At 37.7% G+C, this 13,547-nt stretch overlaps 1 protein-coding gene across 3 annotated transcripts in view; it reads left to right on the top strand.

Annotated features, from left to right (window-relative positions):
- The window catches only part of CYRIB (CYFIP related Rac1 interactor B), a 77,516-nt gene extending 64,195 nt beyond the window's left edge, over window positions 1–13,321 (top strand). For all 3 annotated transcript variants that reach the window (XM_086608841.1, XM_086608843.1, XM_086608842.1), the window contains 9 exons: window positions 1,748–1,869; window positions 3,599–3,704; window positions 4,804–4,940; window positions 5,572–5,649; window positions 5,748–5,864; window positions 6,968–7,047; window positions 8,230–8,356; window positions 9,156–9,226; window positions 12,495–13,321. In XM_086608841.1, the coding sequence (XP_086464967.1) occupies window positions 1,748–1,869; window positions 3,599–3,704; window positions 4,804–4,940; window positions 5,572–5,649; window positions 5,748–5,864; window positions 6,968–7,047; window positions 8,230–8,356; window positions 9,156–9,226; window positions 12,495–12,558 (902 nt within the window). In that variant the 3' untranslated portion in view covers window positions 12,559–13,321. The remainder of the gene's footprint in view (window positions 1–1,747; window positions 1,870–3,598; window positions 3,705–4,803; window positions 4,941–5,571; window positions 5,650–5,747; window positions 5,865–6,967; window positions 7,048–8,229; window positions 8,357–9,155; window positions 9,227–12,494) is intronic.
- The last annotated feature ends 226 nt before the right edge of the window (window positions 13,322–13,547 follow it).

The raw sequence follows: 13,547 nt of genomic DNA, 5'->3' as shown, positions 1-13,547 counted from the left end.
GATGATGCGAGTGACAAGTCTTGATTGCATTATTTAACAACACAATCTGGAATGCTACAGAGCTTCATGTTTTTGGTCTGTGTTTCACTACAGCATTTCATGTTTGTGCATGAACTGCTGCCAGCCAACTGGTGCTTACTTGTCTGCTGTTTTCCCTCATTTTTTGTCTCCATTTCTTACAGCAGTCTTCAGCAGCTTTCGAAATTATAAACATGATCTTTGTGACGATCTGAAAAGCACTGGCCACTTTTACTCGATGCCTAATCAGTGTGATGCTCTTATACTTTTTTTTTACCCGTACTAATTCTTGGTGGTTCTCAAAGTATCACAGTTAAACTATTACAAGGTCTCTATATAGGCATATTTGCTAATAATGCCCACTATGCATTAAACCATTAAAAATGAAAGTATTATGTAAAACTTACAGCAAAATCCAGACAGGCAATGCATATGAAACTTACTTTCTCCTAATACAAACTTTGTTTTCTAATGTTTTTTGCTAGTGCGTAGCACTAGGATACTGTGATTTTTTTGTTTGTTTTTGTTTTAATGTAAGTATGTACTCAACTGCCATCACTATTAAGTGGGAGTTGTACATATGGATCGTGGAAAAAGCACTTTAAAAAAGATATTTTCCAGACTCTTTAAAAAGCACAAAATCATGAGGATACATTGTCCACAGATAGCTTTTGTTTGTCCTTAGAAAAAAGAGTCTTTAAGAGTATTTGTTAATACTCTCACTTTTGATACTAGAGATCCAGGATTAAAATGTCATATTTATTTCATAACGTGTTTTGCCTATGAAAACAGAGGAGATTTTGGGGTTTTTTTTGTAAGAGCTTCAGTAACTAATTTATTTTTTGTATCAATCTAAAAGGAGCTGACCTTATAGCTTCCATCAGAATTTTAAAAGAAAAATTGATTTCATATCAGGTAAACCAGGTCCGAGATATGTGTACTTGGTGATTATTTTTAAAGGTTAAAGCTTTTTGTTGAGTCTTCTCAAAACATACTTCATATTGAATCACGTTTCTTTAAACATGTATGTTTATGATATGATGTGATTTTTGAAGTGATGCTCAAATATAATTTTGGAAAGTCTTTTGCTAATTATAGAAAAACTGGGAGACAATATATTCTTAAAGAGAGGGGGAGAAAAACAAACAAACAAAAAAACAACAAAGAAACAAAACCCACACAAGTTTACACTAGATCTTTTGCAATTGCAAAAAAGAATATGTTTTGAGAGTTAAATATATTTAGAAGTGGAAGATACGGCTCCTTTCCCAACCAGTAGAAGGGAGAGAGGGAAGATGGAAAACCATCTGATATCTGATACAATGTTTCTAGATAACAATAGACGTGACCACCTCCTGTAATAACTGCAGTGAGTGTGTCTTTTGAGTGCTTACCTACGGCTCTTCCATTGAGCTTGTGCTGCACCCAGAGGTGAGATGATGCGATAGTCATAAAGACGACTGGTTGGGATTTCTCCTAACTCAATTTTAAATAAGTCAGGAAAGGTTAAATTCTAGGTGGATTTTTGGGATGCTGAATGAAGCTAAAAGACTACTGCAATGAATACAATCACTCTCCTGGAGTGTCTCATACGTTGTAGTAACTCTTCAGAGAATAAAAATTCTTGATGAGTTGCTGCATGAAAAATTTGTCCCGCAGGTGACGGTGTGCCTATTGAATTCCATATTGTTGTTAAATATATATATATTTAATATGTTCTACTGTTTAGATGCCCAACCTACAGAATCTGAAAAGGAAATTTATAATCAGGTGAATGTAGTGTTAAAGGATGCAGAAGGAATACTGGAAGACTTGCAGTCATATAGAGGAGCTGGCCATGAAATACGAGAGGTGAGCTAGAGCGTTATGATTGTGCACAACCTGTGGTGGTTCGTTGTCTGATCCTAACAAATACTGCTGGATTTTAACTTTGCTTGCAGGAGCTGTTTTGACAGAGCATGTTGTCTATTAAAATTACTGTCTTGAATTTCTGCTCTGGAATGTTCCTTTTTAACAGCAAAACAGGTGTCGCTTGTTTCAATAATATTAATGCACATATGTAACAGCAAATGATACTTCTCAAACTTTTTATGGAATTATTGCTATTGATTTTTCTTTATATTCCCACATAAGCTCTTCTTGAGTTACTGATGAATTTGGAAAGAGCATGGCGTGACTACAAGGCGATATTGAGTAGCGTCAACATCTTTTTGGACGTTAATTGGAGAAGTCTGATGTGTGGTAATCCTAACACAAAAGGCATCTCATTTTCAATCCCTTTTAATTGCCTTTTATTTACTAAAGTAGATGTTTGGAACAGAAACAAAGTTTCTGTACAGCATGTCACTCCATTTTTCCTTTACTTTTAAGAAAGAGTAGAATAAGTAACTCCCTCAGCCCTCTCCCTTTCTTCCTCAGATGCAGCAATGGGGGCTGCTTTGCTCCCAAAGTGAGGAGTTATTCACTGTAACATGCCCTAAGAAATACTATTAGATAGGAGGAGCCTCTGCTCACTCCAGATGAATTGGAAATACTGTACTCATAGCCATTCAACTGTAATTAAAATACCATGAGTTTTTCTTTTTAAATTCATTAAGTAGGCTTAAGAAGAGTAACTGTGTCACACAAAACCCTTTGGAGGGGAGATAGCTTGCTTACTCTTCAAGGAAGGAGCACGTTCAGGGAGAAGCTGTAGGATCAGACATGAATGTGTGTCTCAGCAAGGAAGCCTGCAGCTCCTGTGGAGATAGAAGAGACACGCGTCTGAGAACGAGTAGACACTGCAGGAATGAAACTTTGTAGGGACCAGAGACGAGTGTGCTGCGACCAACAGCCCAGGGTTAACTGAAACAGATTTTGGAATCAAGGACTTGACCATGAAGATGCAGCAGGAGAGTTACGAGCGTTTTTATTTCTGTTTTCTTAGTCTATTTTCAGTTACTAAGTAGTTTCGTTTTAAGGCAGAAGCCTGGAGGGATCGAATCTAAAGCCATATCTGTCCAGGAAGCTTACTATAAAGACAAGGTCTATCTATATGTGTGTATATATATACACATCTCAGAGCTCTGCTATACACCCTGTCTTGGTGGTGCTTTGTGTTGTTGATTAGGCTGTAATATTTAGCCTGAATTTCCCAGCAAATCTATTTGAGGGTTTTTTCTTTGCAAAATCAGAAATTGGTGATAGATACCAACATCAGGATGAGGCTTTGATCACTAAACTTTTTTTGCTTGGAGGTGCTCCAGTAAAGTTGTTGATTTTAATTAACTAGATCTGGTTATGTAAATTTTCTTATTTGAGGGCTTTATTTTTAACAATTTCTTTATTCCCTCTTGAATTTGTTTTCCTATTCAGGATATTTATTTTCAATGGAAGTATTTAGAGCTTTGGAACAGATGTGGGTTAGTACAGGCTTGTGTCTCAACTGGAAACTTCTCAGTAGAATTTGTTATTGCTAGCTCTTCAGACAATTGCCCTGCATAGATTTTTTTTTTTTGCCTTTTCCTCTCTGTAATGTATCAGTTGTTCTTAATCTAAGCATACTTTTTTCTTCTTTTTTTTTTTTTTTTTCTAATTTAAGGCAATACAGCATCCCAATGATGAGAAGCTGCAAGAGAAGGCGTGGGGCGCAGTTGTTCCACTAGTAGGCAAACTAAAGAAATTCTATGAATTTTCTCAAAGACTAGGTAAGTGGAGTGGTATTAACTTGGATTTTTTGGTCTTCATTAATTAGTACATTTGGGATTTTGGTCTTCTTTGATTAGTACATTTGGCATGTTCAGATGTGATCACATGCTAGATCAGCCTCTTGTTAGTAGATAAAGCTCGTAGTGCATAGATTCCTTCCGTACACTGGGTTGGACCTTACTAATGTTGGTGTACCACCTTCTTGTGTGTGAAAGCAAACTTGCTTCAGTGGAGTGGATATCTGAGAGGAGAGAGAGGATGGGAGCATACTTGTCATCCTCTTTCTCTGTCCCTTTAGGGATTCTGAAAAGCGCTAACCAGCTGATCGTTTTGAAAATCAGTAGACTTACTCATTGGGACTAATTTCTGTTAATGCTTCTGACACCAGGAGTACTTAAAAGCGACTGTATTATTCCCTCTCACAAACACCAGAAATAATTTGATCTGTGGAAATGCCTGATCTTGGTTCATGCAACTGCAGTAATGAAGATGGCACTTCATGCCTTTTACAAAACCAACTTGACTGATGTTGTGTCTAAGCTGATAAAACCTATTAGACTTGATTTTTTTTTTACAAACTATCTGTTGTTGCCTCACTTTTAGACAGAGCTATTAGCATAGCTCATGAAAAAATGAGCTCAAAAAATGGAAGGTGTTTGCAGGTGAGTTTGCTTTGTTAAAGAGATGGGGTATTTTTCTCAAGATAAGCAGGAAGTTGGATTATACATGTATCTTAAAAACAAATAAAACATCACTTCTGCTGATAAGTATGTCGCTCCTGAATTCTGTGTTATCTTAAAGGCTGCAGTCTGCTAACACGGGTTATTGAAATATGTTTTACACAAATGTCACAGATGAAGCTTGAATAAAACTTTTCAGTAATTTTTTTTCATGACTGTCAGTGCTTATTAGACCTAGTCTTTACAGCACTTTTTAAGTAAATACATTAACAGTGACACGTGAAGCAATTCATCAAATGTCTTTATTATTAATTACCATGTATTTTGGTAGAAGTCTATTTTAAGTCTAGCATGCAGAGTATCAGATACAGGAAGCAGATGCAGTTGTATATGGCAAAATACTCTCCTCTCATTTAAGAGGCAGGATTGAGAGGTCTGTTGGGAGCCCTGACAAGCACTCCGTATTCACCCACGCAACACCTGGAGCGAGAGCAGGCTCTTGCTAAGCAGTTTGCAGAAATTCTTCACTTTACACTCCGATTTGATGAGCTCAAGGTAAGAACTTGTAATTTTGTAAGCACAAAGGCTAGCAAAAAGAGAACAAGTTTATTTACTGAAGCAGTCTGGGTTGTGTTCTGTTCTAGAATAGGGCATGCAGTAGATAACTCAATCTACTATGCTTCGCATGACCTAGAGTTAGATTAAACGGGAAAGCAGATGAAATATCATATTAGCTTTAGGCACTTGTTACATATCAGTTCTTATTAATCATGTTTCTTCATCCAAATTTGGCATATCTCTTGGGATAATGCTGCTGCTTTTAATGTGTGCACACCCACAGTCCAGCTATTTTCTTGCTGATGTGCAAAGAACTAAGCTGAAATGATATTAATTTGCTGGCCTGATCCTTTGAGTCAAACTAGCAGAGCCATTTTTTTTTCAACCTACTAATTTCAAACTCCTATTTAGGAGATAACTCCTTTTATTCTTCTTGTTAGATCTTGTTCTGAAAAGTCTGAGAATTTAACCAGAGACCTTTGTTCTACATATCACTTCCCAACGCGTCACAGGCCTTTTTACTCAGAAGGATGAATACTTTCTTGTTCTCAGTATTATATATTATGAAAACTTGCCCTTATATTTTTTGTGAGTTTGTCACAACTCTTTTGCTTCTATATCTATATAGATGACAAATCCTGCTATACAGAATGACTTCAGCTACTACAGAAGAACTCTGAGCCGTATGAGGATTAACAATGTCCCAGTAGGTAACCCTTGGATGAGACAAAATGTAATCTTATGCTACCGCTTATCTTTTTCATGTACAGAACAACTAAATTCTTTTTTCCTTCTGTTTTATAGGCAGAGGGAGAAAATGAAGTAAATAATGAGTTGGCAAACAGAATGTCTTTATTTTACGCTGAAGCAACGCCAATGTTGAAAACCTTAAGTGATGCTACAACAAAGTTTGTGTCAGAGGTAAGAGTATAAATTTATGGCTTGGATAGTGCACTTCAAAGCACTGCGGGGCCGGACGTAATTTTGGAACACAAAACTCTTCTGCCAGACTTAACCTGGCATCTAGAAATCAAACTTGTTTCTTGGAGTCTGAAGAAACATAAAATATCTTTCTCTGATGCCACAGAGGTTAGAGTAAGTTCAGCTAGCCACCCTGTAGTTACCTTGCAAAAAGTTAATGAATAGTATTACAACGTTGGTAGTGATAGCTTTCCTCAAGGGAGGTAGGAGAGGTTTTCTGCATTTTGGTGATGGTTTAGAGCAGAAACTGGAGAAAATTGGAAGGGAGACAGCTTGATTCTCTGTGCTTGAAACAGGGAACAGAATGGAAATGTAGCTTCCTTTCCTCCTGCCCAAGACACTCTCGTTTTCGCTGTGTGAAGTCAAATATACTTACATTATCATAGAAGAGAGGAGGAACCTGAACTGGAAAAGTGTTAAAATGTTGGAATACATCTGTATTTGTCCTTAACTACCTCAATAAATATTATTGCTAAAATCCAGTCACTACAAGTATCGTGCTTGTCTTCTGATAACTGTGATGGTTTTTGTCTTATGTGCAAAGAATGCACACTATTTTGTACATAATAATTGTACATTACATGATTAATGCAAAAATACATTGGTCTTTTCATGTTTTTTCCTAAGTTCTGCTTTACACTTGAAATGCCTTGAGAAAAATGGCCTCTTGTTTTACCTTTGAGGTGTTTGTCTGCAACAATTTTAAGTCTTACTATTGCTGCAGATGCAGATATTTGACTATAGAAACTTCTGCCTTTAGAGAACAGGTTAGATGATTCCTTTAAAACTTCCAAAAAGTCTATACTGTCAGTGGTATATTTCTCTAACTATAAACAAGCAAAACTCATGTGGTAGACCCTGTTCTTTAAGTTGTTAATCTTTATTTTAAAGTTACTAAAATCCAGTGCAAGGCTACCTGACTTAACATGGTAGCATTGAGGTTTTTTTCCTCCACATTGACATGCCAGCATATCACTGATTTAAGTTTTGTAGTATAATATTTCACAATAATTGAATGGGAAACTGTTTCTCTTCTTTCGCAGAATAAAAATTTACCAATAGAGAATACTACAGATTGCTTAAGCACCATGGCTAGTGTGTGCAGGGTCATGCTGGAAACCCCGTGAGTATGAACAGTACTGGTATTGTGTATGAACCCTCTCCGTGTTTAAGACATGACTTGTGATGCATAAGGTGAAAGAAATATAATTGGAGTAATTAGGAGCTATGGTGTCATCTTTTTACCAACTTAGTTTTTAACCTTGACATGAAACTAACTTGTCTCATTTTCTTAGCCATGCTAATCATGCAGTCTACTTTTCTGAACATATTAATATTTAAAAATAGAATGGCTGTGAAAGCCAGGCAGCCTCTTGGCACTCTTTATAAATGGTTTTCTTATGTATAATTCAGGAAAATACACTATTTGAGCGTGACTGCCTCGGGCCTCCTGAAAGAGGGCTTGTGGGCAATGCATTGGATGGTACCTCCTTGCAAGCTGGCTTGGCTGGTGACTGTAACAAAATTGCAGCGCCCCTGCCTGGGGAATTGCGAGACGACTTCTAGCCATGGAGGCAGTCTATTGTCTGCTGTAAATTTGAGACGCACTGAGTATCAACAAAAAGTCAAACTAAACTTTGGGATTTATCTGTTTCTTCTGGGTACTGAATAGGTTCCCGTTGGTAAAATGTCTCAGGCTTGAGGTGTGTCTTTTTAACTAAGTTTTTGTCCAAGTACCACAGTACATTTGTTTTGGAGCTTAAGAGCTCCAGACGTAAATATTCTTACTCTTCTTAGGAGTGGTCTGTCCCACTCAAGAAAGAGGTTAAGCATTGTTCATTAAGCTTTATTTTTTATTTTGCCTTTTTTTTTTCCCTGTGTCAGAAGTTTGGGTTGCATGTGTGGTAGAGTGGCATGGAAAGGGTAGGAAGCATTGAAAGCAAAGTCAGTAGGTATAGTTTTAATCTTTTTTTTTTTTTTTCCTGGAAAAAAAACCTCAATACCTGGAATAGTGTAGCAGCAGGGTGCTATCTTAGGTTTGAGAGTCTTTGTTCATCTCCAGATACCGCTGCTTAGAATGGGTTCTGACTTGTAGGCAGGTTATTGAAAGGAAAAAGGAAAAGTCTCAAAAGTCTGTGCGGTTGGTGGGTATTGGGGTTTTTGTTTGTTTTGTTGTGGCTGTTTTGTTTTGTTTTTCTCTGAGGATTTATAGTAGGATTTTTCTTTTTAATCTTATTTCAGGCTTTACTTGTATGTATTCTTGTCTTGTGTTTGATATATAACAATCTGTGTTTTTAAATTACAGTGAATATAGAAGCAGGTTTACAAATGAGGAAACAGTATCATTCTGTCTGAGGGTAATGGTGGGTGTCATCATACTCTATGACCACGTGCATCCGGTGGGCGCTTTTGCCAAAACTTCAAAAATTGACGTAAGCTTTATTGTTACTAAATAATCTTTTGAGTATTTATATTTTCTGTCCCCCAGGTTCCAACAGCAGATGTACACTTTGGATTGATGCTAAATGGATAGTGGTAGCTGTTAGCAAGCCGTATACATAAGCAATGAGAAATACAAACCAGGCCTTCAGATGAGTAAATGGTCATTGTTAGGTCCTGAAAAATCTGTTTTGATGAAGTTCAAGTAGTGTCATGAAGTACTGGTAAACAGTGGTTGTGTCGAAGGACCCACATCAGAATGACTGGAAATGACAATGGCATCTGGCTTGTGCCTCGCTGTCTGGTTAAAAAGCCAGGTTTATCATCCACCAGTCGTCAAGTCTTTAACTTCCTGCTGTTGGTTGGTAGGTCTGGAATACGTGCTGTTACTGTGTGCTGCTTCGGATCGTTTCAAATGGACTATTAATCCCATTGTATTAGTTAAGAGTTTGTCAGTGCTTCACTGGCTGAGCATAATCATTCTTAATGGATTTATGATGCACAAAGATTTTTGTTTACAGTTCCTTTTTTTTTTCAGATCAGTAAAGCAGGGTTTGACATCAAAGTTGCATAGTCTTAAGATAAGCAGAATATTAAGTAGCTAAGCCATTCTGTCCTAAGAAAACGTAATACTGAAAGCTTAATTCCTTTCTAATATCAAGAAAATGTCTTTACACTGCTACAATTTTTAAATATTTATTTTTTCTCTCTGACAAACTGAATGCAAAACGCTTCTGTAAACTTAAAAGATATTAGCATGGAAAAAATCTGTATAATTTTTTTAACTCCTAGATGAAAGGATGCATCAAAGTTCTTAAAGACCAGCCTCCTAACAGTGTAGAAGGCCTTCTAAATGCTCTCAGGTACTCTTATTCTTTTATTTGAAATATTTTTACGTGACTTTTCATAAATTGTCTAGGACATTTCCGTCAGCAGCAAAGTATTTGGTCAGTGTTACAGGTAAAAGGTGGATGTGGTTATTGCGGGCTTTTGGAGTCTGTAGAAGTAAGTGTGACAGGACACATGAAAGACATGGAGCTGCTGGAGTGGTTCCAGAGGAGGGCCACAAAGATGATCCAAGGGCTGGAGCACCTCTTCTCTGAAGACAGGCTGAGAGAGTTGCGGCTGTTCAGCCTGGAGAAGAGAAGGCTCCGGGGTGATCTTATTGCAGCCTTCCAGTACTTAAAGGGGGCCTACAGGAAAGCTGGAGAGGGACTTTTTACAAGGGTGTGTAGTGATAGGACAAGGGGCAATGGATTTAAGCTGAAAGAGGGCAGATTTCGATTAGATATAAGGAAGAAATTTTTCACTCTGAGGGTGGTGAGGCACTGGACCAGGTTGCCCAGAGAAGTTGTAGATGCCCCATCCCTGGTAGTGTTCAAGGCCAGGTTGGATGAGGCTTTGGGCAACCTGGTGTAGCGGAGGGTTTCCCTGCCTATGGCAGGGGAGTTGGAACTAGATGATCTTTGAGGTCCCTTCCAACCCAAACCATTCTATGATTCTATGACAGAGTAGACGTTGTACCTGAAGTTTAAAACTGATGGCCAAGTATAATACATTCTGCAAGCTAACTAGAAGTTAACTGTGACCACATCTACTGACTGAGCCACCACACAAGCAAATGAGCAGCTGCAGCACGTGCAGCATGCATTGCGACTTGTGCCACCTTTCCAAAGCAATGGCTAGATTAGTTTGTGTTGACCGTATCCTCAGCTCCGTGTGGTTTGACTATGGCTTAATTATTTCATTTACTATTAGTGGAACATAAGAGCAGTTTCAGGTGATTTTTGTTTCACAGATGGTTTCAGACTTGTAAGGCAGATAGCTTTTTGGTATGTAGCTAGAAATTGTTCTTTCACAAAGTATTTGTAGGGAAGTACTTTAGGCACGAGTCTCAATGTTTTTGCTGTTGAACAGAGAAGATGAGAAGCTACCAGGTTAATTAGGTAAAGAAAATTTAATAACTCTGTATAGAAATCTAAAAACTGCTAGTCTGCGTCATAAAGCTGTGTCTGTAGTCATGAACATGTTCTTCATACGGGCGTCCAGCATCAGAGGAGTGGCAAGAAGAGCCAAATTGGGATGGGCAGGTGAAGGCTTCATTCTAGTCCTTACTTGAAAAAGTATCGTATTGCTTTGGGAACGGTTAACTGTGGCTGGGGGTTGTTATTCATGCACTCACTTGGAAACGTGGAAGCTTTAGTTTATCTTGCCTGAAAGTGTGCAGTTGTACTTTGTTTTTCTTACCTGTAGTGAAACTGCTTGAATTTCATTTGCCCTTATTTTCGTGTAAAGACGTGGTAAGAAGGGAAATAATATGGTATTGTAAGTGGTTTCACTTACAGAATTTTTTCAGAGTATTAGCTAAAGAGTTAAAAATAAATCTGGGCTTAATTTGCGACTTCATGTGAGTATTTCCATGCCTAAATCATTTTGTTGTTAATCTGTGAACCTCCTGGATGTGATCAGTTTTTGAGATGGCGATCAGTAAAAACACAAGCTTCCAAAGGGAAAATGCTGTATTAGCATTTATTTTCTCACTAATTTATTGTGGTTGCAGCTGCAAACAAACACAGATCTTTCCTGGTACGACATTTTTTTCCCCATCGTGGTTGACACTATTGAAGTACATAGAAAGTGTAGTTCAAGTTCTCACTCCGTTGTAGGTTATTTCGTAGCCAGCAGTGTAGAATCATAGGATCATAGAATGGTTTGGGTTGGAAGGGACCTCAAAGATCATCTAGTTCCAAGCCCCCTGCCATGGGCAGGGAAATCCTCCACTACACCAGGCTGCCCAAAGCCTCATCCAACCTGGCTTTGGTGTAAATTCAGTCTGTGCTGTCATGCTGACCTTTCACTGCACCAACCTGCTTCATCAACACGTGCTTAACAGTCCTGGCTTCATACGTTTGGTTACTCGTTTGGGTAGGATATTTGAATCTTTTTTAAATCACATTTGGAATTGTTAGGAAGAGGTGCAGATGTGAACTTCTACGTGCGTGTGTGCTGAAAGCAGATTCGAGATGATGTCATGAGAAATTAAGTCCAAATCTCAGTCTTTGATTCTGGAGGAGTGTTCAAAGTTCTTGTCTTCTCTCAAGAGATAGGTAATGAATTTTAAAAACAAATGAAAGGTGGTGTGGGTTTTGCAGTGAGATCAGTGTTTGTAATTTGAAATTCATATTAGTATCGTCATCATATTCAGCTTTTTCACATGGGCAGAATAGCAAGTGCAATAACTTTTCAGGATTTTAGAAAACCTTAAGCCTCTTGTTTGAGGAAAGTATAAATTACCAGAAAATGCTGAAATCTGTATTGATATTAATTTCCAAAACAAAAAGTCATTGTATAGTCTTCAGGTGGACAACTGAAATATCACTGCAGTTGTGGATAACAATGAAAGTGCTAATTTAACATGTTAGATTTAAATTACAGAATAAGTTTTTACTTTTAGATTACAGTTAGGGAAGGAAGATCAGGGAAACTAAGCGTACAAAGAAGCCAATGTTGAGGATATGCAGTACTTTCTTTTAAAGTAAGGGCTGACCTAAGTTTTTTGCAGTGATTTAAAAATGTGCTAATGACCTAAGGAATTTTGAAGGAGAAATGGACTGAAATAAACACATATATATACTCTTTGGGTTTAGGAGCACAGTTACTTAACTAAACTGGAAATTAGGCTGAAATGTGATTAAATCCATTCTCATTGAGGGATCTTAGAAAGGTTTGCTCACTGGAAGTTTTGAAGAGAAGTTTCTGAAGCCATGTTTTATTTGAAGATGTTTCCTATGGACATAGACCTCTGAGTTAGTCTTGTTGATCATGAGCCATCACAAGTGGAAGCAGGAGTTTGCTGTGAAGGGGCATATGAGCAGGAAAGCCAACATCCAGCCGAGGCTTATTTGTAACTCCCCTCGGTGCGAGGCTGCTTTGTTATCGTTCTGATTGTTAACAGCGTTTTCTGATCAGAACGTCTGATTTGGGTACTTGGGAACTGCGGAGCGGGTGGTGATCCGTGGCGGAGGGCTTTGTACAGTCAGCTTGAGCCATAAACAAAGAAATTACATATTTTAAGGCAAAGCAAAGTAGCAGCTACGCTCTTCTCAACTTGCTTTTTGTTTCTGTGTTCAGGTACACAACAAAGCATTTGAATGATGAGACTACCTCCAAGCAAGTTAAATCCATGTTGCAATAACAGTTACCTGGAATTCGCACCTGCTGTAGACAGACAGTATTCTGCAATGACTGAGATGCACAGATTTTTTTTTTAGTGATTGCAACTACTATCTTGTTCATTCTTGCTTTTTATTTTTTCTCTTCCTGTTTACCCTTTTTTTTAATCACTTTCTTGTTCTTAAGTAAGCTCAGACTTCTTTTCTGTGCCAAATCAATGAAAATTATCAGTTCTGGAAAGTATTTCTACTTTTCAGAACAGCCATCCTAAGTGGCAGCTAATTATGCGTTGCATTTGGATTTCTCTGTACTGGGGAAAGATTTGTGACTTGAACTAAATATTTTTAACTTGTGGTTTTTTCTTTTTTTGAAAAACTAATATTTAATATTGCTTCTTCTGCATGGCGAGACTGCCTACTTCTGCTATTTAAAAATCCCTTGACGACTTCATTTTCTATTGCAGCTTATTTTCATGTGCAACCATGAGGAAACTAAAAGCAGATTTGTTTAAATTAACTGTGTTTGTACAAAATGGTACCCAACACAAAGGTTTTTTTAAATGAGTAAAAACTGTTTTGTTTAAAAGTTACGTTTGCATTTTGACTCATTTTTGTAAGGGTGTATGTTGTATGTTTAACCTTTAATAACTAACGTTAAACTGTGGTGTGTGCGTAGCAAAATTACGTATGCATGTTCATGTCAAATGATTGGCTGTGGATAAGATAATAAAATCAGCTTTCATTTTTCTAAGTGTGGTTTGATTTACCAGTATTTTGAGTGAGATGTCTTCGTGCTCTTTGGATTTTTACAAAAAAATAAATTTATAAATTTTATATAGTGAAAACTCTGCTGTTTCATTACCAGTGACCACTAGTCTAATCCACGGATTTGAGCCTAGAGTGTGCCAGGGTTCTTGCTCTCCACTCTGCTGCTTCCCTCTCCTCAGAACTATCACTTGTATAGGGTTTGTGGGGAAGAACTTTGTCCAGTCCATATAGAACCCAGTGGATG

The sequence above is a fragment of the Tauraco erythrolophus genome, chromosome 3, assembly GCF_009769465.1.
Source record: "Tauraco erythrolophus isolate bTauEry1 chromosome 3, bTauEry1.pri, whole genome shotgun sequence".
NCBI lineage: Eukaryota > Metazoa > Chordata > Aves > Musophagiformes > Musophagidae > Tauraco > Tauraco erythrolophus.
Note: the sequence above shows the minus strand (reverse complement) of the source record. Positions and strands in the feature narration are given on the sequence as shown.